The sequence below is a fragment of the Malaclemys terrapin genome, chromosome 2 (assembly GCF_027887155.1).
Source record: "Malaclemys terrapin pileata isolate rMalTer1 chromosome 2, rMalTer1.hap1, whole genome shotgun sequence".
Taxonomy (NCBI): domain Eukaryota; kingdom Metazoa; phylum Chordata; order Testudines; family Emydidae; genus Malaclemys; species Malaclemys terrapin.
Window position 1 is genome coordinate 71130239 of NC_071506.1, and position 23631 is coordinate 71153869.

Consider the following 23631-nt stretch of genomic DNA (forward strand, 5'->3'; position numbering starts at 1 on the left):
GTCCTCACTAGAATATGAAACATCTCTCACAAAAGATTAAACCATGCATAAAATAAAGAGCATGAAGCACAAATGCATTATTCATTTTATGTGTTGATATGATGGAAGCATCCAGAGGCCTGGATCAGGATGCCTGTGTGTTAGGATGATGTGCAAACACAAAGGTAGACATGATCCCTGCTCTAATGGACTTACAAGGAAAAATGTATTTCCGTTTTTTTAAAATATATAAAAATAACATTTACTTTTTACGTGCAGACATGCATAAAGAACTCACCTGACCTTCCTATATTTCAAGCTCTGTTTCTCTAAATCTGGTAGGTACTACTAAGAAGCAAATAATCCTGATAGTGATGAAGTGGACTGTGTAGCTGGGGCGAAAATGCTTTCCCTTTCAAAGAGTTTTCAAAAAGTCTGCTTTTATGATAGATTGAGTTGACTTCCCTGAGGAAATCTCAAGCATTGTTTATGAACGGATAATTCTATGCTTAAACCTATAAGACATTTTACAATAGCTATGATCAAATATGATTTGGAAATCCACTGACCCACTTTGATCTATACTTACATTGTGCTTTGTGAGGTTGGAAATGTTAGTTGCTATTGCTTGTAGCCAGTCCATACAGTCTTCAGGAGAGAGAGACTGAATTATTCCACTGCAAACTCCATCCACAGCAATTACTTGGAATGCATTTTGCCTATAGACATGTCATAACAGATCAGGTCAGAAGAAAAAGTCATATGTTCTAACATATTATCTTAATACCACATGTAGAAAAGCTTTTCTTTCAACCACAATAGTCAACTACTGAACTCTCATCTTATTTGTTATCTCATTTTCTATATATCTGACTTTAATTAAAATGAATGTAATAACAGGTCAATCAAGATGATATTTAACTTCTATAGATGGCACAGCTACAAAGATAAGAATGATTGCATGAAAATCTTGAGCAACATTTTCAAACCTGACTATTTAAAGTTAAGTTCCTAAATCCGTATTTAGGCAGTTGATTTAAATTCTTAATATGGATTTAGGAGCCTAACTTTAGACACCCAGGTTTGAAAGTGTTGGCCCTTAGACTGAATGATTACTCAGTTCTGGGAAATTTATGATGCCTCTACATCAGTTATAGAACAATGTTTTTCCCTCAGAATTCCAGTTCATAGAGTCTCCTCCAAACACTTACCCGAATGGCTTCAGAAGCGAAATAAATGAGAATATTTGGTGCATTTTTAAAAGCAATTCAATATCTATACAACTGTATCTGGGATTATTTGGAAGTTTAAAAACTATTATATGAAGTGAAAAAATACAAATGCAAGAAATTCATTATCAAACACTGAAAGCAAGATTTCATGAAATGTCATATAATAAACATTTCATCCCTAAAAGCTTTGATTTTAAAACCATTCTTTAAATGAAGTTAGCTTAGTGTCTAATTGTTCTATGCTGGTTCCTATAGGTGACAGAGTTTTTGTTTAAAATGATCCTATTCTAAACTACTTATGAAAGGATTGGAGAATTCAAAATTGATCCACAATGATTTTTCTATATTACCTTTCTGCAATATTTGAGCACAAATGGAAGTCTATGATTTACCCATTGACATAAGTGGAAGCCATCCAAGTAACCTAATCTGGTCAGTTATATAATGAGTTGTCATGCATTACAGACTGATTTGCTGCAGTTGAATGCCCGGCAATTGCAACGCAAGAGAAAAATTTTGTATACTAAGTACTAAGGGACTTAATTTCTTCAGTAAAGAGCCTTTCTGAAATGCAGCTTATAGGAGGCTCCTGGGTCTCTGGCCGAAGAGCCACCGAAGCGGAGCCTGATTCCATCCCCCAGAACAAGAAATTGCAAAGCACATGGAGAATATGTCATCCCACAGTTGGCATTCTGTGACAACTCCATCAACTTCAGCACTAAATTCATAGTTCAAAATTAGGCATGTGTCATTCAGGTACTGTGAGAATAGCTCATCCACAATCAGTCATCTTTAAGAGGAGGATTGGGTCTCACTTAATGAAATCAGTTGCTGACATCATAAAAGATTTTGTAAAGATTCTTTCTACTTCTTAAAACTGCATTATAGTTCTGTGGAATGTGCAGCTTCTATATATCTAGCACACTGGGGTTCTCTGTTTTAGTGGGTTAGTAACCCCCATATTCGGGGTGACTGTTGCCTTCATCCACATCTAAGAACAGTGCCAGTCAAAGACATGCCTGTTTTCCGTTTAAATGCCCCCATCATAACCTCAAAGGCATGGAGTCTTTCTGAACCAACCAGGGAAAAAAAATGGATAGCAGTTCCTTGAAGGTTCTCTCCTCCTCTATTTAGGTTGGAAAAGGTGGGTGGCTGGGAAGTAGGGATTAGGCATCACCTGAGCAGGTGGACTAGCTGGTGGAGCTCAGGTAAACTACTGGCTCCTGTGCATCCAGGGGAATGTATATAAACCCTGTTCCTCCAGCCTGAGCCCCCTTCCCATGGTTGGATTGTTCTGGTCAAAGACACATCTGTTTTCCCTTTAAATACCCCTTCTGACAAAGTCAGGTCCGTTACTTCACACAAACTCAGAGACCACTTTCAGGAAAACAGACTCATTCTCTGTTTTGGGCAAAGAATGTTTTTTCAGGACTCCTGGCAATAAGACAGTCGAGTCCCTTCTTAGCAAGGATTTTTCACCTGGAAGAGTCAAAGAGAAGTTCTGACTCTCTTTTAGGCATGGAAAAAATAATCAGAAATTCCTTCTTGACAAGGAAAAAAGGTCCCTTTTCAGCAGGATATTGAGACATACACACACACACATATATACACACACACACACGCACAAAATGGTTGGTCACTTGGTTTCAGGGAAGCCAGTTGTGACCCCTTTCTTATCATCAGGGAGTAAATGCAGCTTTTCCTAAGCAAAAAGCCCCCAAAAACAGAAAAAAAAACACCCAAGCCCATGTACTGGCTGAAGCTTAATGAGCATCAGATAAAGGACTCTCCTCCAGGCCTGGGCATTTTGAGATGATACAGAATCTCCGCTTTAACCCCAGTGAAAAGCTTGAACCCCTTTGATGTTCATATATATGATCACATCGACACAAATAAATCAAACTCATGGTTTGTGATATATAGAAGAAAAAATCTGATTTGAAATACCCTTTGGTTTGCACCACATTTTTCTATTCTACGGTATAGAAAATATTTAAGAACATCGGTTCTGACTGCCAGTTGATTTCTTGCTGAATTAGTTGCCTGAGTAGAATTCAGGTTCCTGGGCTTCTGCAGCATGAAATTCATGGAAGGTTTTAAATCAATAAGCCACAAGGCATAAGTCTGGCAGCATGCAGCTTTATTTTCAGGTTAAAGTGTTAGTATGTTGCAAATATTGCTGTTTTATTAGCTTATACTTTAATCCATGTTATCAAGGATGTGTGCAAGAATTTGGGTAATCATAAATGTGAGCATGTCTATGAAACTGAATATTTCTGTACAGTAACATTTTTAAGGTGTTATAAAAAAAACAATTGAAAGCATGTCAAAGTCTTTTTGAACACTGTCCTGAATTAACCTTCAAATTACATAGAAGGTTCCTCTTCAATGTATAAAGTGGTGCATAAAGTGGTGCATTAGAAGTAGATAAGTGATGATGATTATGGTAATGTATACAATAATGATACTTAGTTAATACTTATATATCATTGTATATTTTCAAAACACAAACTAATTGAGACATAAAAAGGCATCATGTAACACAATTTGTTTAGTGAAAACAGGCTTTTAATTACTAATTACATAATATGTAATGACTCTATTTTTACTTAATACTGTTTTCAATATCCTCTCATTAATATTGCTTTCAATAGCTTCAGTGTTTTCAGTCATCATTAGGAATTTATCTGCACTCCTCTGATAACAAGATATTTTGAGACACTGTTGTATTCCAGAGTAATTTTCACTATTCAGAAGGGAAAGAATCTGCCTTACCCAACACAACTAAAAGTTTTTTTTAAACTTGTCCACCAAAACATATTTTTTTCTCATTGCCAACTGAACTTTCTTCCATGTAAGTTGTGTTGAGTTTATTGTTCAAGTTACATAGTTGATACAGGAGGATACAGGGAGACTGTGCAATTATTCTAGGATGAAACCACATAACATCCTTTTAGTTTGACCTAGACATACTCAAAGTTCTTTTCTGGAAATCATGGCCTGGATTTAAATCTCTGATGTACAGTTACTTTCTTAAAAGAAACTGCAGTACCTAAGTATGAACTCCATGAGTCTATGCATGTTAAGCATTTGAAATTAGAACCAAAAGAACAGAATATAATTGTATTTTGTCAGTGTTCAAAATTAAACTTTAAGGCCCCAAATCCAACAACTAGTTACATGCATGCTTAACTTTAACCATGTGAGTAGTCCTCACTGAAGTCAATTGCTTAGTTGAGTTTAGAGCAAAATAATGTGCAAATCTGACCAAAGTAATGACATGCCTTCCATTTCCCCAGAGAAGTTTTCTGTCCCCATTTTATTCCCATTTTGAAAATGCTCTCTCTCTCTCAACATCCATCACTACCTTGTAATGAGTAATCAGGGTATGATGTAGTCCTCATCCTTCCTATACCAAGCAGAAGAACAGTAAATTAAGCTGATGTCAGGAACAGAGTTGAGTCAACTGAAACTGTTGACAAATTCAGTTGAAATTTGGCAAATTGTTTCAGCCAAAAAAAAAAAAAAAAAAAAAAAGAAATGGGGGGAAAAATTCCAAGTCAAAACATTTTGACATTTCAAAACAACACATTTCAATTTTTCATTTTGAAATGATTTTTCATTTAAAACAAAAAATAAATAAATAAAACCACCTGAAAACAAAGGAAAATATTTTGTTTGACTCAAAACAACTCTTTTTCCCCCCAGATGTTTTGCTTTAGCCAATGAACCAAAAAATTAATTTTTTTGCTCAGTTCTAGTGAGGAATACCAGACAATCATGAAATCTATGTGGTAACTGATTTGTTACCATTGCCATCAGAGTTTTGTATTTTAATTCCTGTGATTCCTAAATGCTTAAGAACAATTTTGTCTTCAAAGGAGGCACAGGTGGCAAACTGAAGTATAGAAATATACTGGGCTAGTGTGCATGTACACAGCTCCCTCCCAGTTACTAGAGTAAAACTCATACTGACACCTATTATAAAATGTCTATGGATGTATGTTGCTGGCAGAATTGAAAGCAATGATATGTAGGTGTTCAGACCATTAAAATGTTGATGTGCTTATTAAGCTTGCTTTATAAGATTCAGGAACAAAAATCAACTAAAATGCAAAATATTTGGAAAGATTTTCAAGTACAGTATGATTATTATTTTTTCAACTTCCTTGCTGATTTCTATTAAAATTGGCTTGAGAGCTATGATCAACAGTACAATCATTATTAAACTAAACTGTGACAAGTAGTGAGAGGACTGAACCATCAAGTAGCTCTATGGCCCATGACTATGGGGAAATAGATATTTATCTTTTCAGCTGAAGTGCTGATTTACTAAGTTACCATTAAGATTATATCTATCCACAGGCAAGACAAATTTCAAGCATACATACTTATTTACCTGCACAAATCTGATCCTGGGAGGTACTGGGAAAAACGGGAATGAAGGAGCGGGATTAATCGGAGATCACACCATCTCTTCTCCCACCTAAGCCCTGGTGATGTTGGCCATGAGGAACATGATAGCGTATCCTGGAAGAAATTTCAAACACTTCTGATTTTTGGCCTTTATCATAATCATCTACCATAGAGAGAGAGACATTTTTCCTTCAAGTATTTGGTGCCATGTTTTATGTAATAAAATCTTTCCTGAAAATTCTATTTGATCAAGTTTTATATGCTGTGGAGAGATTCCATGCTTCTTTTTTTTTTTCACTTTTGATTGCAAAACAAAAACTGAAACAAGTATGGTTGGAGGAACTGCGAACAACTGCCATCCCCTCAACCAATACTCTATATAGTAAACTATGGAAATGAATATTACAAGCCTGGGGAAAACAAAAGAACAGAATCAAATGTTACTGAATCATGTTATTGCAATGAATAGCCAAGGAAGGTGTTCAAAATTCAAAGGTAAAAGACAATATTTTGAAGTGTTGAATATAAAAGTAGCTATTCAAAATGCCACAGTTGAGGCTTATCATACAGTATTTCATAAATATTTTGAAATTGCCATGCTTGGCAACCTGCAATTGCTTTAGTACCAAATTATAAAATGTCTTCGACTTCAAGGGGTCACCATATTCCTCCCATAAAGAAGAACAGGAGTACTTGTGGCACCTTAGAGACTAACAAATTTATTATTCATATTCCTCCCATGTATCACATGTTAAATTAATATGCAGCAAGCAGCATTTACATTAGATATTAGAGAATGTTCTAATTATAGGGGCAGTTAAGCTCTGTAATAGGCTTCTAAAGAAATGCATAGAATCCCCATTATTGGAGGTTTTTAAGAAGGGGTTGGACAAATACATGTCAGACATGGTCTAAGTATAAAGAACAGGAGTACTTGTGGCACCTTAGAGACTAACAAATTTATTAGAGCATAAGCTTTCGTGGGCTACAGCCCACTTCATCGATATGCATCCGAAGTGGGCTGTAGCCCACAAAAGCTTATGCTCTAATACATTTGTTAGTCTCTAAGGTGCCACAAGTACTCTTGTTCTTTTTGCGGATACAGACTAACACGGCTGCTACTCTGAAACCGGTCTAAGTATAATTAGTCCTGCCTCCAGGGGACTGGACTTGTTGACTTCTCAAGATCCCTTCCAGCCCTTTATTTTAGGATCTTATGGACATAATTAAAATGACATTAAAATAAAGCAAACAGAATATCTTCACAGATAGCAATGTCTGTGTGTGTGCATGTGCGCACATGTGTACATGTGTTTTGTATATGCTCCCTTGACCTACACAATACAACACATTTTACTAGGACACTCCAATGCAATTTTCTACAACAGTAATTTTACTGTCACATTTCAGGTTTCTACTCTCTATCCTTCAGTTGTTTCCAAAATGCTGAAGAATATCTTTGGGACATGCATTGCCTTTTTAATTAGTGCTTGTGCTGTGCCTACCACAATGGGACATAAATCCCTGATTTGAGATTTTTAGGTGCTACTGTGATATTATTACTACCACTAATAATAATAAATTAATAATAATAACAATTATATTATTATAAATGGGAGACAGAACTACTTACAGAAAACAAACAAACAAACAAACAAAAACCACAACACTCTTAAAGCTGAGAGGGCTGAAATGCAGACCCCAATGAAGTCAATGGCAGAGGGGCCAGGATTTCACCCCAGACCTGGTGAAATTTTCAGAAAGTTATGAATGAAAAAGGGATTATAATGGAAATGCATAGAAAACATTAACTACAGCAATCACCAGTCCTATAGCCATACTGTATTACATAATCACATACTATGCTGACCCTGTGCCTGAATGAGGTGTGGGGGGAGGGGGTAACAAGCCCCAATACATTCATTCACTACATATCACTGATGGAATCAGTACTCACTGTCCATTCTGTCTACCAAGAACCCAATATGCTTTAAATTATACCTATGTATAGTAATTTACTCAGTGAAAACAGCCTTTTAATTACTAATTGCATAATGTGTAATGAATCTACTTCTGCTTAATATTGTTTTCAATACCCTCTTATTAAGTACAACATTTTCGTTGTATTTAGTCTAGAGAGTTACATTCTGGTAATTATGAATGAGATATAACTCATACCAAGGCATAGGGCCACAAAATGTAATACGTGGTGCATCAATGCCCCATTCTGTGTATGTAACTCACATTGAAAAATAGAGATCTGTGTTGTGTACACATGTACAGTGCCAATAGAATGGAGGGAGTTCATTACTGAAAGAACCCCTATCATTAAACATATTCCATGCAGGCAGAAACTTGTGTTTTAAAAACTTAACCAGTTCAAAAATATTTTTAATCAGACCACAGCAGACCCATCACACTCGGTGACACAAATGATTTTTTTCATGGGGCAATTATACTTGAAAAGTGGGTTCCTAATCAATGCCTGCTAAAAGCTCAGAGAACATTCCATTAAGATTCAGGTCATTGGCTACTGACTTTGTTTCATATGCAGCAACTAAATTATTTGGATTGGGTATTGGATTGGTTAGATTTTTTGCTGGTGACTCATTCATATAGTGTGTTTTGAACTGCAACACATTTCCTAAGGTGACCACTGACTAACAGAAGTGAATCATTGAGTCTCTTTCATAAATTAAGGTTTTTTTTAAAGGTGTCTGCACAAATAGCTTCAAATGACAAACTTGTCTTTAGAAGAAAAAGCCTGTGAAATTCCATCATGAGGGATACGTGATTCGATCTTCAAAAGACAGGAAATGTACATTTAAATTGCATGAGCAACCTTGACTCTGCTCCTTTGGCCTATATACTATACAGTATATTATGTAATTACAAACTCAGATAATGAAATGTAGTATGCAGTATTTTTACACTGAAAGGTGAATCTATTAAGACCTACAGTAAATGACGCAGAACTCAGGAGTCATTCATTCATTGACTATCTTGCATATAATTGACTTCCATAACACTTTCCATAAGGCATACAAACATTAGGAGATTTATCTTGTATCTAAAGTTGTAGAAAGTTAAAATATATATTATACTAGAGAAATTTTGTGTGATCATTTATTGTAATGCATATGCACAAGGCAGCGATCTTAACTTCGTAACTTTGAAATAAGTGTATACTGTATGGGAGAGGTTACAGTGAAGTTTGGGATGAAAATTAATCTCAACCAGCAATATTCGTAATTAAATGGTTTATTTTCCACAGAAACATCATGTATTTGTCTTTCAATTGAGACAATACATTTATATCTTCTGAATCTACAGCTCATATGATCCTTGAATTAAATGTTTGCATGAAAACCACCTCCTGCCTCCTATTCTGGCACCAGAAAAATGCACCAGAAAACTGTTTTAAGCATCCAGCTGATAATTTTCCCACTCCCAGTGAGTCTGAATCCCAGGTGATATCCAAGTCTATTCCATCATCCGTCACAGCCCTCTTCCTTCATAATCTGTCTTTAAGCAGCAGCTACAAGCCAGAGAAACGTAGAGCAACCCTAAGGCTGTCGTTAATTTATCTAGGAGCCAACCATGGGATTAAAGGAGCACAAAGCTTGGCTAAAGCCAAATGGAGCACTAGTGCAGCGAGGATCTGGGATTATAACATTAAATACAATACTACTTTTACCACCAATTATTTTCCATGGTCCAATTACATTTGAAAAGTGGACTCTTGATAAAAGCCTATCAAAAGCACAGAGAACACTCCATTAAAAATTCAGTCATTGATTGTAAGTCCAGTGGGCCTGGGTTTGATCCCTCAGATGTTGACTTTGTTTCATATCCAATCATTACATTATTTGGATTGGGTCTAGTGGAGATTTTTTGTTTTATATATATGTAAACTCATACTTTTCAGCCAAAATTGTTGTATACACCTATTATTATTTCTCTATATCAAAAGGTTTTTATAAAAATGAAGCTGGTCCGGTAACCTGACTTTTCAAAGTTTCGGCACTCTGTAGCTCTTACACAGAAATCACACTCTGGAAAATTACAAGGTGCACCCACTCTGTAGAGATTTATGTATGATCTAGATAACCAGGAATCTCAAGGTTGAGGGCATTTGGGGTAAAAGTATACTGATAAACTCATCTGCAGCCAGTAGCTCTGTTCAACACACACACAGACACAAACAAAACAAGCAAAGCACATACAATCCTTTTATACAATCAAATTGCTTCATTTCAGATACTCCAGATGAGATGAATCCTTCTCTTTGTATTTCTGTCATGATCAGCATTGATGTTTTCAGTTGTAATTAGGGCATGAATAAACTGCTTAAAATAAAAATAAACAACAAAACCCACCAAAGCATATTTTGAGTTATGAAATAACTGATAACTTATAAACTCTTTCCCCCCCATCCTTTTTCTTATGAATTTTGGCTCCTTACTGGGACCAGACACAAAAATGTCAAAATGCCTCAGGAAAAGACTATTTGTGTTTCTACTATGTCCAGGAGCAGGAAGTTCTCTAATGTTCATTACTGAGACTGTGCTCAAAGTATCTCTTGCATTTATATGTTTCCAAATACCACACATTTCCTGAGATCTCCAAAGAACTATACAATTTTACAGCTCCTCAAAGCTGCAAGGCCAGAAAATACAAAACCAAGTACAGTAAAAGCTATTTTATCCGGCACTTCACCAACCGGAAAGCTCTATAAATCAGCATTTCTGATCTTCATTGAAATTCGGGTTTATAGTCTGGTTGGTGCAGGGCCAGCAGGGGGTTGGGGTGCAGGAGGTGGTGCAGAGCACAGTATCTGGGAGGGAGTTTGGGTGCGGGACGGGGTGTGGGGTGCTGGATTTGGGGGGCACTCACCTCAGGCGGCTCACCGTAAGCGGCGATGTGTCCTGGCTGCTCCTAGGCAGAGGTGTGGCGGGCGGCTCTGCGCACTGCCTCTGTCCCACTCCGAGCGCTAACTCCGCCACTCCCATTGGCTGGGAACCACAGCCAATGGGAGCTGTGGGGGCAGCACCTGCAGGTGGAGGCAGTGCACAGTGCTGCCTGCCGCACCTCCACCTAGGAGCAGCCAGGATACGTCGCCATGAGCACCCGAGGTGAGATCCCCCGAGATCCAGCACCCAACACCCCTCCCGCACCCAAACTCCCTCCCATAGCCTATGCCCCGCACCCCCTTTGCACCCCAATGCACTGCCCCTCACCCCCTCCCACACCCAAACTCCCAGAGCCCATGCCCCCGCACCCCCTCCCGTGCTCCAACCCATTGCCCCTCACCTCCTCCCACACCCGGACTCCCTCCCAGACCCCACGCCCCGCAACCCTCCCATGCCCTAGCCCCTCACCCCCACCCATGCCCAAACTCTCTCCCTGTTAGTTAACCGGCATTTTGCACTTACCTGCACCTCCCCCATTTCCCCAACATGCTGGATAAAACAGCTTTTACTCTAATACTACATATACATTACACTTTAGGGAGGGAATTATAGTACCAAAATAAGAAATTGGAAAATAGGAAAGGAAGGTACAAGGGAGGGGAGACAAAGGAGGAGGAGTTAGGTGGAATGGAGTTTGGGCATTCCTTCAGCAATCTGAAAGTCTTTTATCCAAATGAATCTAAAAACAGAGTCCAAATTTCCTCATAGATTCAAAGGCCAGAAGATACTATTTTGATTATCTAGTCTGGCTTCCTATATAGCAGAGGCCATAGAACTTCACCAAAACAATTCCTACAGTATATCTTTTAGAAAAGCATCCAATCTTGATTAATAATTTATCAGTGAATCCACCATGACTCTGGGTAAATTGTCCCAATGATTAATGTAGGCCTTTTTTCCAGTCTTAATTTGTCTAATTTCAACTTCCAGACATTGGATTATTAAATATTTGTTCCTCATGTACATATTTATAGACTGTTATAAAGTCGCAACCTTCTCTTTTTTGAGCTAAATTGATTGAGTTTCTTGAGTCTATCAATATAACGCATGTTTTCTACTCCTTTAATCCTTCTCTTCTCTAAACCCTCTCCAATTTTCAACATCCTTCTTGAATTGCGGATACCAGAATTGGACACAAGAACAGGACACAATATTCCAGCAGCAGCCATACGATTGTGAAATATAGAGGTAAAATAATTTCTCCACTGCTACTCAAGATTCCCTCCTTTATGAATCCCAGAAATGCATTCACTGTTTTGGCCACAGTGTCACACTGGGAGCTCATGTCCAAACAACTATTCACCATGACCTCCAATTTTTTTTTTTTTAGAGTCAGACTTCCCAGGATCGAGTTCCCCATCTTGTAAGTAAGGCCTACATTCTTTGTTCCTACATGTAAACATTTATATTTAGCTGTATTAAAACACATATTGTTTGCTTGAGCCCACTTAAAAAAGTGATCCAGATAGCTCTGAATCAGTGACCTATTCTCTCCATTATTTACCACTTCCCAATTTCTGTGTCATCTGCAAACTTTATCAATGATGATTTTATGTTTTCTTACAGGTCATTGACAACAATGTTAAATAACGTAGGGACAAGAAATAATCCATGTGAAACCCCACTGGAAACACACCTGCTCGCTGACTATTCCCCATTTACAATTACATTTTAAGACCTATTACTATGTCAGTTTGACAGAATCTATTTTCCATAAACCCATGCTGATTTGCATTAATTACATTAAACTTCTTTATTCTTCATTAATCAAGTCCTGTATCAACTGTTCTATTATCTAACCAGGGATCGATGTCAGGCTGACAGGCCTAAAATTACCCAGGTCATCCCTTTTAAAAATTGGCACATTAGCTTTCTTCCAATCATTGGGAACTCCCCCAGTGGTCTAAGAGTTATTGAAAATCAACATTAACTTAAAACTCGGCTGCAAGTTATCTGGACCAGCTGATTAAAAAATTTCTAACTTTAGTAGCAGCAGTTTATCACTTTCCAGAGATACAAGTGGAATGGCAAGAGTGGTAATGAGACTACATCATCTGTTTTTCCCCAAATATAGAACAGAAATATTAATTGAACACTTCTGCCTTTTCTGCATTATTATTGATGTCTACCATTTCTATCTAATAATGGACCAACACCAATGTCAGGATTCTTTTTGTTCTTAATATATTTAAAAACTCCTTCTTATTGCCCTTAACTCTGATGGTCATAGATTTTTCCTTGTGACCCTTTGCTTCCCTTATCAATTTTCTACAATTCCTAACTTCTGCTTAATATTCATTACTATTAACTTCCCCATTTTTCCATCTGTTTTATTTATATATGCCCTGCCCTTTAACCAGTATAGCCTTCTTCCTCGATTTTGGGGTTGTGGTTTTATAGCCATCTCCTAAGGTGTTCTTAAATGATTCCCAATTATCATATAATTTTTTGTGATTATATACTTCCTCTCAGATGATTTTGCTCATAATTGTTTTCAGTTTTGTGAAATTGGTCCTATTAAAGTACAATGTATATTATATATATTGCTTGCACACTATAAATGTATTCAAATCATGATCACATGAACCTAAGCAACCATTAATCTTTTAGTTCTGTGATCAGTTTCTCTTTATCTGTTGAGAAACAGACTAATAAAGAATTCCTCTATGTTGGCTGTAACACTTTTTGAGTTAGGAAATTGTCATCTATAATGGTTAAAAATTACAAGGATCTTTTAGTACTGGTAGCATGAAACCTCCTACATATGTCACTCAAATTGAAGTTCCCCCATGATCATAGATTCATAGAAGCTTTGTTTTTCATGAAGCTTTGTTTTTCTCTACAAATTATAGATAGATGTATAAGAAGTGGTCATCCTGTTCCCCTGTGCGGTTTGGTAGTCTGTAGCAGACAAAAACTTATACCCTCCTCATGTGCTTACCTATTAGAATATTGATCCAGAAGCATTAAAATAAATAAATACATAAATACATAAATTAATTAAAATAAAATAAATATATAATATAATTTTCTTCTGAATTATGAATTTTTACATAGAGTGCCACTCCCCATCCCCTTTTGCCCATTTGATCCTTCCTAAATAGGTTGCAACCATTGATTTTAATATTCCAATAGTGCAAATCATCCCATGTTTCTGTAATACCAACTAGACAGAATTAATGCTCATAAATTCTAATTCCTCGTTTGTTACCCCAGATCTTAGCAGTCATGTGCAGCCAATTAAATAATTTCTTCTCTTCATATCCTTTGGTTCTGTAATTAATTTTGTTCTCAATACAGATTTCCACCACAACTTCAAGAACCATCACTTGCTCATTAAAATCTCTCTGAAACACTCCCACACTAGCTTCAACTTCCTGGACACCACTATCAGCTTCAACAATGGAACCCTAGAGACAACTATATACAAGAATCCATGGATCACCACACCTTCCTTCAGAGATCCAGCAACTACCCCAAATACACCAAGAAATGCGTTATCTATAGCCAGGTACTCAGATACCACAGAATAGGCTCTGAGGAGAAAGTCCAGGATATGCACCTTAACACACTCAAAATTGCCTTCACTGAAAAAGGAGACTCCACCAAAGAAGTAGATCACATCCTTGAACAGGCCACCCAAATACTCTGAGAGAACCTACTTTAATACAGGTTCTCTAATTGTCAGTATTACACCAAACTGGAACCCATACAGGGTATCATCGAACAACTATAACCCATACTCAATGGGGACCCCATCCTGAAAGAAATCTTTATTGAATCCCCTCTTCTGGCCTTCAAACTACCCCCCCACACCTCTCCAACCTCATTATCAAAAGCAAGCTCCTCACAGACCAGGATACACCAACTCAAAGCAGCATCAGACCCCATCAAAACAACAGATGAAAAATCTGCAGACATATCTTCACTGCTACAATGATCAATACCCACAAAACACACTTTTCAAGATCCATGGGTCTTACGCATGCCTATTACAATATGTGGTATACTTCATCCAGTGTACTCAATGCCCCAATAACCCTGGAGTGAAACCAGCCAATCACTACACGTCTGACTGAACTCACACAAGATAATGATAAAAGACAAAAACGCCCATATTACCTGTGGGTGAACACTTTCCCCAAAGCGATCACTCTATAGCTGACCTATCAGTCCTCATCCTCAAAAGAAACCTGCACAACACTTTCAAAAGATGAACCTGAGAGCTGAAATTCATAACTTTGCTAGACACTAAAAATCATGGACTGAATAGAGACACTGGATTTATGGCTTAATACAACAATCTATAATCCACTAACAACCTCCGCCCTTTGTTCTCCCCATATCACTGGAGGGGTGTTAATGGGCCACTTCACCTTGAATGGTCCCTTGAAATATGTGTTAACTCCTGATGCTAAACAATCTGTTCCACCTTGTATTTAGCTGTGACACTCTAAACATGTTTCCCAGAACTGAAGATGAGCTCTGTCTAAGCGCAAAAGCTTGTCTTTCTCACCAACATAAATAGGTCCAATAAAAGCCACCCACTGTGTCTCTCTTGCTCTCAGCATGTCATTTTTTGCTGAGTGCTCATATCTTCCTTGTTTCCCCCCCTCCTTTTGCTATTAATTTAATACAAACTGTGGTTTGTAACCCATCATTTAAATCAGCCTCTGTATCAAATGACTGGAGGATAGCTAATGTGACACTAATTTTTAAAAATGGCTCCAGAGGTGATCCTGGCAATTACAGGCCAGTAAGCCTGTACTAGACAAACTGGTTGAAACTATAGTAAAGAACAGAATTGTCAGACACATAGATGAACATAATTTGTTGGGGAAGAGACAGCATGGTTTTTGGAAAGGGAAATCATGCCTCACCAATCTACTAGAATTCTTTGAGGGGGTCAACAGGCATGTGAACAAGGGGAATCCAGTGGATATAGTGTACTTAGATTTTCAGAAAGTGTTTGAGAAGGTCCCTCAGCAAAGGCTCTTAAGCAAAGTAAGCAGTCATGGAATAAGAGGGAAGGGCTCTCATGGATTGGTAACTGGTTAAAAGATAGGAAACAATGGGTAGGAATAAATGGTCAGTTTTCAGAATGGAGAGAGGTAAATAATGGTATCCCCCAGGAGTCTGTACTGGGACCAGCACTGTTCAACATATTCATAAATGATCTGGAAAAAGGGGTAAACAGTGTGATGGCAACATTTGTAGATAACACAAAACTACTCAAGATAGTTAAGCCTAAAGCAGACTGCGAAGAGCTACAAAGGGATCTACAAAACTGGGTGACTGGGCAACAAAATGGCATATGAAATTCAATGTTGATAAATGCAAAGTAATGCACATTGGAAAACATAATCCCACCTATACATATAAAATTATGGGGTCTAAATTAGCTGTCACAACTCAAGAAAGGGATCTTGGAGCGATTGTGGATAGTTCTCTGAAAACATCCACTCAATTTGCAGCGGCAGTCAAAAAAGCTAACGGAATGTTGGGAATCATTAAGAAAGGGATAGATAATAAGTCAGAAAATATCACATTGCCTCTAAATAAATCTATGTCACGCCCATATCTTGAATACCGCATGCAGATGTGGTCGCCCCATCTCAAAAAAGATATATTGGAATTGAAAAGGTACAGAAAAGGGCAACAAAAATTACACTGGTCTACAATTTTTGAGAAGTCGTCTGCTTCAGAGATAAAATGTGCTATTTATTATGTATTTTGAGGTGCTGAATTCAAATATGACAATTAAAACAACTGATTGGCTACTGTTTCTAAGATATTTAAGTTTTTATATTTTATGTCTATGTATATTGTGTAGATAGTAGAGTTTTAATCATAAATTGTAAAGCTAGGTCTGCCATTATGCAGTAAAACAGCTTTAAGACTCGTCTTCAATGAATCAATGAACTGTATCCACTCATCTGGATCGTGAACGATGTTGAGGGCTGCCATCACACCATCGATGTTGTTGCAGGCTACAAGATCACCTTCCATGAAGAAGAATGGGACAAGATCCTTTTGACGGTCACGGAACATGGAAACCCTAACATCACCTGCCAGGAGATTCCACTGCTGTAGTCTGGAGCCCAACAGCTCTGCCTTACTCTTGGGTAGTTCCAAATCCCTGACAAGGTCATTCAGTTCACCTTGTGTTATGAGGTGTGGTTCAGAGGAGGAGGATGGGAGAAAATGTGGGTCCTGTGACTTTGATGGTTCAGGACCAGAAGTTTCATCCTCTTTCTCGTCTGACTCAAGTGAGAATGATTCTGGTGCATCAGGAACCGGCAGTCCTTCTCCATGGGGTACTGGGCGTATAGCTGATGGAATGTTTGGATAATGAACAGTCCACTTTTTCTTCTTTGACACACCTTTCCCAACTGGAGGCACCATGCAGAAGTAACAATTGCTGGTATGATCTGTTGGCTCTCTCCAAATCATTGGCACTGCAAAAGGCATAGATTTCCTTTTCCTGTTCAACCACTGGCGAAGATTTGTTGCACAAGTGTTGCAGCATATGTGTGGGGCCCACCTCTTGTCCTGATCTCCAATTTTGCAGCCAGAATAAAGGTGATAGGCTTTCTTAACCATAGTGGTTATACTGCGCTTTTGTGATGCAAAAGTCACTTCACCACAAACATAGCAGAAGTTATCTGCACTGTTCACACAAGTACGAGACATCTCTGCTCACTTTGGCTAAACAGAAATGTGTCCCTTTGCAAAATCAAACACTGACAAATAAGAGAGCATGACACTGTATGATTTCTAGAGCTGATGTAAGGCAATTTGTTCAGCAGAGTGATGTAAGCTTTGTTATGATTGCATCATCCATGACTTCTAGGAATAACATGATGCAATTCATATCATGTATGACGCAATACCAGCTTCAGATTGCATCATTCATTGTTTTGCCTAAAAAGCAAGTACTGTCCAAACCCAGTCATAGATTTATTCATAGATCCAGTCAAAGATGTATTTTAGTCATTTCTGGTTTAAATTGAGATCCCTTCCCTTTATAACTCACCTATCCTCCGCCATTCCCAAGTCAAGGGTCGTATATACTGACCCAATAGCATATCTTGAAAACTAGAGCCAATCAACAATTTTAAGCATCATTTTCGTTCTCAGTGACACAGAATTAGTAAAGTTTGACTACATTTATTTCAGAAGCATTCTGGCTGTAGAGCTGTGTTATTAGGGGTATGGAACGGCTTCTGTATGAGGTGAGTTTAAGACCTGCCCACAAGCTAACTATATGACAATATACCAATCTTGATTTGCATGTCTTAGTATCCTGTAAAATACTTTTTTAAAAAATAAACGAATATGATTATTATTCTGTGATGCTTGCAAGTGAAGCCGAGCTTGAAAGATTTAAGTATGTGTAAATGACAGCAAACAGCATTCTACATGTTTTCATTGATGTCATTTCTCCTTCCCTTTTTTTAATTAATGAAAAGTTTCAGGCCTACCAAATCTTTTTGGAAGATGTAGGTACGTTTTAAACAAGGGTCTCGTCTACATATTTCAGCAATGAATAAGCCTGTGACATAATTAGTGCAGCACAGGGCGACAGGGGATGGATCACTTGATTATCTGCTCTGTTCACTCCCTCTGAAGCACCTGGCACTGGCCACTTGTGGAAGACAGGATGCTGGGCTAGATGGACCGGTGATCTGACCCAGCATGACCTTTCTTATATCATGATAAATAGTCCCTGGAATATCACTGTGCTTTACTGACAACTGTACTAGGCAAATAAAAAATGATTTTACATCAGCATTCATATTAAACAGTTTAACCAGGTGAGTGCTGCATTATATAGTAGGTATAAATCTATGTATACTTCTGTATGAGACGAGATTAATAAGACTTTTCAACTTGGAAAAGAGACAACTAAGGGGTTATGCTTGAGGTCTATAAAATCATGACTGGTCTGAAGAAAGTAAATAAAGAAGTGTTATTTACTCTTTCTCATAACACAAGAACTAGGGGTCACCAAATAAAATTAATGGGCATGAGGTTTAAAACAAACAAAAGGAAGTATTTTTTCATACAACGCACAGTCTGTGGAACTCTTTGCCAGAGGATGTTGTGAAAGCCAAGATGGTTCAAAAAAGAACTAGATAAATTCATGGAGGATAGGTCCATCAATGGCTATTAACCAGAATGGGCAGGGGTGGTGTCCCTAGCCTCTGTTTGCCAGAAGCTGGGAATGGGTAACAGGATGGATCACTTGACGATTACCAGCTCTGTTCATTCCCTCTGGGTCACCAGCCACTGGCCACTGTCGGAAGACAGGATACTGGGCTAGATGGACCTTTGGTTTGACTCAGTATGGTCATTCTTATGCCCTCCTGACTACTCTAACCAACCTGTCCCTGAGGAGATTGATTCCCCTTCTGATGAGGTGGAGGCCATCCAAATTATACAACCCCTATTCCCCATAGAAGGTGGACTGATTCATAGATTCTAGGACTGGAAGGGACCTCGAGAGGTCATCGAGTCCAGTCCCCTGCCCGCATGGCAGGACCAAATACTGTCTAGACCATCCCTGATAGACATTTATCTAACCTACTCTTAAATATCTCCAGAGATGGAGATTCCACAACCTCCCTAGGCAATTTATTCCAGTGTTTAACCACCCTGACAGTTAGGAACTTTTTCCTAATGTCCAACCTAGACCTCCCTTGCTGCAGTTTAAACCCACTGCTTCTTGTTCTATCCTTAGAGGCTAAGGTGAACAAGTTTTCTCCCTCCTCTTTATGATACTCTTTTAAATACCTGAAAACTGCTATCATGTCCCTACTCAGTCTTCTCTTTTCCAAAGTAAACAAACCCAATTCTTTCAGCCTTCCTTCATAGGTCATGTTCTCAAGACATTTAATCATTCTTGTTGCTCTTCTCTGGACCCTTTCCAATTTCTCCACATCTTTTTTGAAATGCGGTGCCCAGAACAGGACACAATACTCCATCTGAGGCCTAACCAGAGCAGAGGAGAGCGGAAGAATGACTTCTCGTGTCTTGCTCACAACACACCTGTTAATACATTCCAGAATCACGTTTGCTTTTTTTGCAACAGCATCACACTGTTGACTCATATTTAGCTTGTGGTCCACTATAACCCCTAGATCCCTTTCTGCCGTACTCCTTCGTAGACAGTCTCTTCCCATTCTGTATGTGTGAAACTGATTTTTTCTTCCTAAGTGGAGCACTTTGCATTTGTCTTTGTTAAACTTCATCCTGTTTAACTCAGACCATGTCTCCAATTTGTCCAGATCATTTTGAATTATGACCCTGTCCTCCAAAGCAGTTGCAATCCCTCCCAGTTTGGTATCATCCGCAAACTTAATAAGCGTACTTTCTATGCCACTATCTAAGTCGTTGATGTTCCCTGCTTAGCTCAGCTCCACCCCTCACCACCAGGAGGCACTTAACCACTCAGAGACTTCAAACAGCTGGACTCCAAGAGTTAAATTGCATATAATGGATCTCTATGCAATAAATTATTCCTTCTTTAGCTGCTAACTCAGAGAGGTTTGAATAGAACTGGTCTATTCTGGGCATAAGTCTTCTCTTCCATTTTTATAAAATCATGTGCTTGGTGATCATTGCAGACCTCAAGAACCAAAGTGTTTGTTGCAGAATTAAGCCAAGTTTAGCAGGTAAATATCCCAGGATATAATTTTCAGCAGAGGTTTGGCTGTTGAAGTCAGGAGCATTTTAACTTTTGTCCTTTTCCACAGCTACCTGACTGCTGTACAGTCCATAGCATGAGAATCAGGGTTTCATTTCTTTATTATAGTGCCAACAAACTTCTGCTGTGTACCGGCGGCCACTTCTTACTGGTACACCATACCAGCCCATATCGGCCCACTTTCACCTCTGGTGTTAGCATAGAGGCAAAGCCCTCATAATTGAGTAACTGGGAAATCCATATGATGCTCTTTTACAAATTACAGGTTTGTTTCCAATTTGCAAATCTGGGTTGTCCCACACTGGGACTGTCAATTAACTGCAGTTAACTCGTGCAATTAACTAAAACAATTAATTGGGATTTAAAAAATTAATGCAATTAATCACAGTTTTAATCATACCGTTAAACAATAATAGAATACCAACTGAAATTTAAATATTTTTGGATTTTTTTCTACATTTTCAAATATATTGATTTCAGTTATAACACAGAATACATAGTTTCCAGTGCTCACTTTATATTATTTTCATTACAAATACTTGCACTGTACAATGATAAACGAAAGAAATGGTATTTTTCAGTTCACCTCATACAAGTACTGTAGAGCAATCTCTTTATTATGAAAGTGCAACTTACAAATGTAGATTTTTTTGGTTACATAATTGCACTAAAAAAAACCCCAAGTGTAAAACTTTAGAGCCTACATGTCCACTCAGTCCTACTTCTCATTCAGCCAATCGCTAAGACAAACAAGTTTGTTTACATTTACGGGAGATAATGCTGCCCACTTCTTATTTACAATGTCATCTGAAAGTGAGAAAATGCATTTGCATGGAACTTTTATAGCCAGCGTTGCAAGGTTTATGTGCCATATAAGCTAAACATTTGTAAGCTCCTTCCATGCTTTGGCCACCATTGCAGAAGACATGCTTCCATGCCGATGACACTCGTTAAAAAAATGTGTTAATTACATTTGTGACTGAACTCCTTAGGAGAGAACTGTATGTCTACTCTCTCTGTTTTACTCGCATTTTGCCATATATTTCATGTTATAGCAGTCTCGAATGATGACCCAGCACATGTTGTTCATTTTAAGAGCACTTTCACTGAAGAATTGACGCAAAGAAGATACCTATATGAGATTTCTAAAGATAGCTCCAGCACTCAACCCAAGGTTTAAGAATCTGAAGTGCCTTCCAAAATTTGAGAGGGACCAGGTGTGGAACATGCTTTCAAAAGTCTTAAAAGAGCAACACTGCGATGTGGAAACTATAGATCCCGAACCATCAAAAAAGAAAATCAACCTTCTGCTGGTGGCATCTGACTCAGATGATGAAAATGAACATACATCACTATGCACTACTTTGGACCATTATCAAGCAGAACCCGTCATCAGCATAGACACATGTCCTCTGGAATGGTGATCAAAGCAGGAAGAGACATATAAATCATTAGCACATCTTGCGACACCTGCTACAACAGTGCCATTCGAATTAGTTCTCACTTTCAGGTGACATTGTAAACAAGAAGCGGGCAGCATTATCTCCCGCAAATGTAAACAAGCTGGTTTGTCTGAGCAACTGGCTGAACAAGATGTAGGACTGAGTGGATCTGTAGGCTCTAAAATTTTACATTGTTTTATTTTTAGTGCAGTTATTTTTTTTACATAATTTTACAATTGTAAGTTCAAGTTTCATGATAAAGAGATTGCACTACCGTACTTGTATTAGGTGACTTGAAATACTATTTCTTTTGTTTATCATTTTTGTGGTGCAAATATTTGTAATAAAAAGTAAATATAAGGTGAGCACTGTACACTTTGAATTTTGTGTTGTAATTGAAATCAACATATTTGAAAATGTAGAAAATATCCAAAAATGTTTAAATAAATTGTATTCTGTTATTGTTTAACTACACGTTTAATCATAATTTTTTAATTGCATGATTAATTGCAATTAATCTTTGTTAATTATTTGAGAGCCCTACACTATATAGATACTTTTGTATGATGGTGAGGATGAAAATGGTACTTTTTAGCTGGGCTAGCCCAGACCCTTCATACAACTGACACTATAGGTACCTTATTTTTGTCCATTGCACAAAAAAAGGAGCCAAGGAGACACGCAGTGGAAATCATATGTACTAATGCACATTCAATTTCCACCCAGTTGAGAAAAAGGGTGCTAGAATGTATAAGTTATGTATCTTTTTGTATTTGTCATTTTTTAAAATTTAAAAACATCAATAAAAAAAAATAAGCACAAAAAAAAAATCTCTTTCCCAGTTTCATAGGTAGAAGTGAGTGGGACGAAGATGTAATATCTAAGGTGGTTCTCTGAACCACTGGGTTTTTGACATTCACCCTTCATTAGTTGTGATGTACCATCAAATGGCATTCCATTCAACACATGTGAAGAAAGCTCATTTAAACCATATTTTAAAAACAAACATATTATATAAAGTTTTATTATTTTACTCTCCAAAATAATTTCACAGTTGGACGCAACACAAATATTCTATGAAAACTTCTGGTTGAAATTAGACTGCAGTTATTTTGGTACCATGCAACCAAAGTTTCATCCTAGACATGATTAGGTTTAATTATTTATTGTTAATAATGTTTGTTGAAAATGTAACCCTTCCCCCATTCATTTTTTATTGATAAATATTTATCAAATTTAAAAATGGGCAAAATTGGGCAAAAATGTTCACCTTTATGTTGTGCAGTAATGATTCAGTTAGAATATTCATGATTTGTGGTCTGTCACAAGGAATTTTTTCTGCTCCCTGATTACGCAGCTGTAAGATTTTACATGGGAGAATAACAGATAATGAATGGTGAATAGCAAATACCTCCTAGTATACATTTCTGAATTAATATAAATCCAAAACATTTCACAAGTATTTTCACAAATTATTAAACATTTTTATGAACTGGAAGTTATCCAAAAACTTGCAAATCACATAATGGAATCCACTCAAATAGCAGTGGAGCAAAGTTACCAACATTTACTTATGAATGTATTTTTTAATATTCTTTGACCAGCACTAAGACCTGATCCTGAAGTCTGATCCATGGAGGCAGCCTTTTTTGTCAGTGCAGAGACCCAGTGAAGTCAGAGTCCAGCTGATTGTGGCTCTAGGATGGAGTACTCTTAAGCACTTATCTTTCCACGTCAAACTGTGATATTTTATTGCATATGTAGTGGTTTATAACATTACTGGTAATATCCTGTATGAGTTATAATGGATAATTCCAGGTGGAAGTTCTTGCTGATCATAAGAAGCCCACCTAGGAGTTGTTTGATACATATCAAAAAGA

At 37.6% G+C, this 23631-nt stretch overlaps 1 protein-coding gene across 2 annotated transcripts in view; it reads right to left on the minus strand.

The window, feature by feature from the left end:
* Positions 1–23631, minus strand: part of SNTG1 (syntrophin gamma 1) — a 557992-nt gene that overhangs the window by 168788 nt on the left and 365573 nt on the right. For both annotated transcript variants that reach the window (XM_054017063.1, XM_054017062.1), the window contains exons 10-11: positions 5611–5741; positions 569–698 (exon numbers count right to left, since the gene is read on the minus strand). In XM_054017063.1, the coding sequence (XP_053873038.1) occupies positions 569–698; positions 5611–5741 (261 nt within the window). The remainder of the gene's footprint in view (positions 1–568; positions 699–5610; positions 5742–23631) is intronic.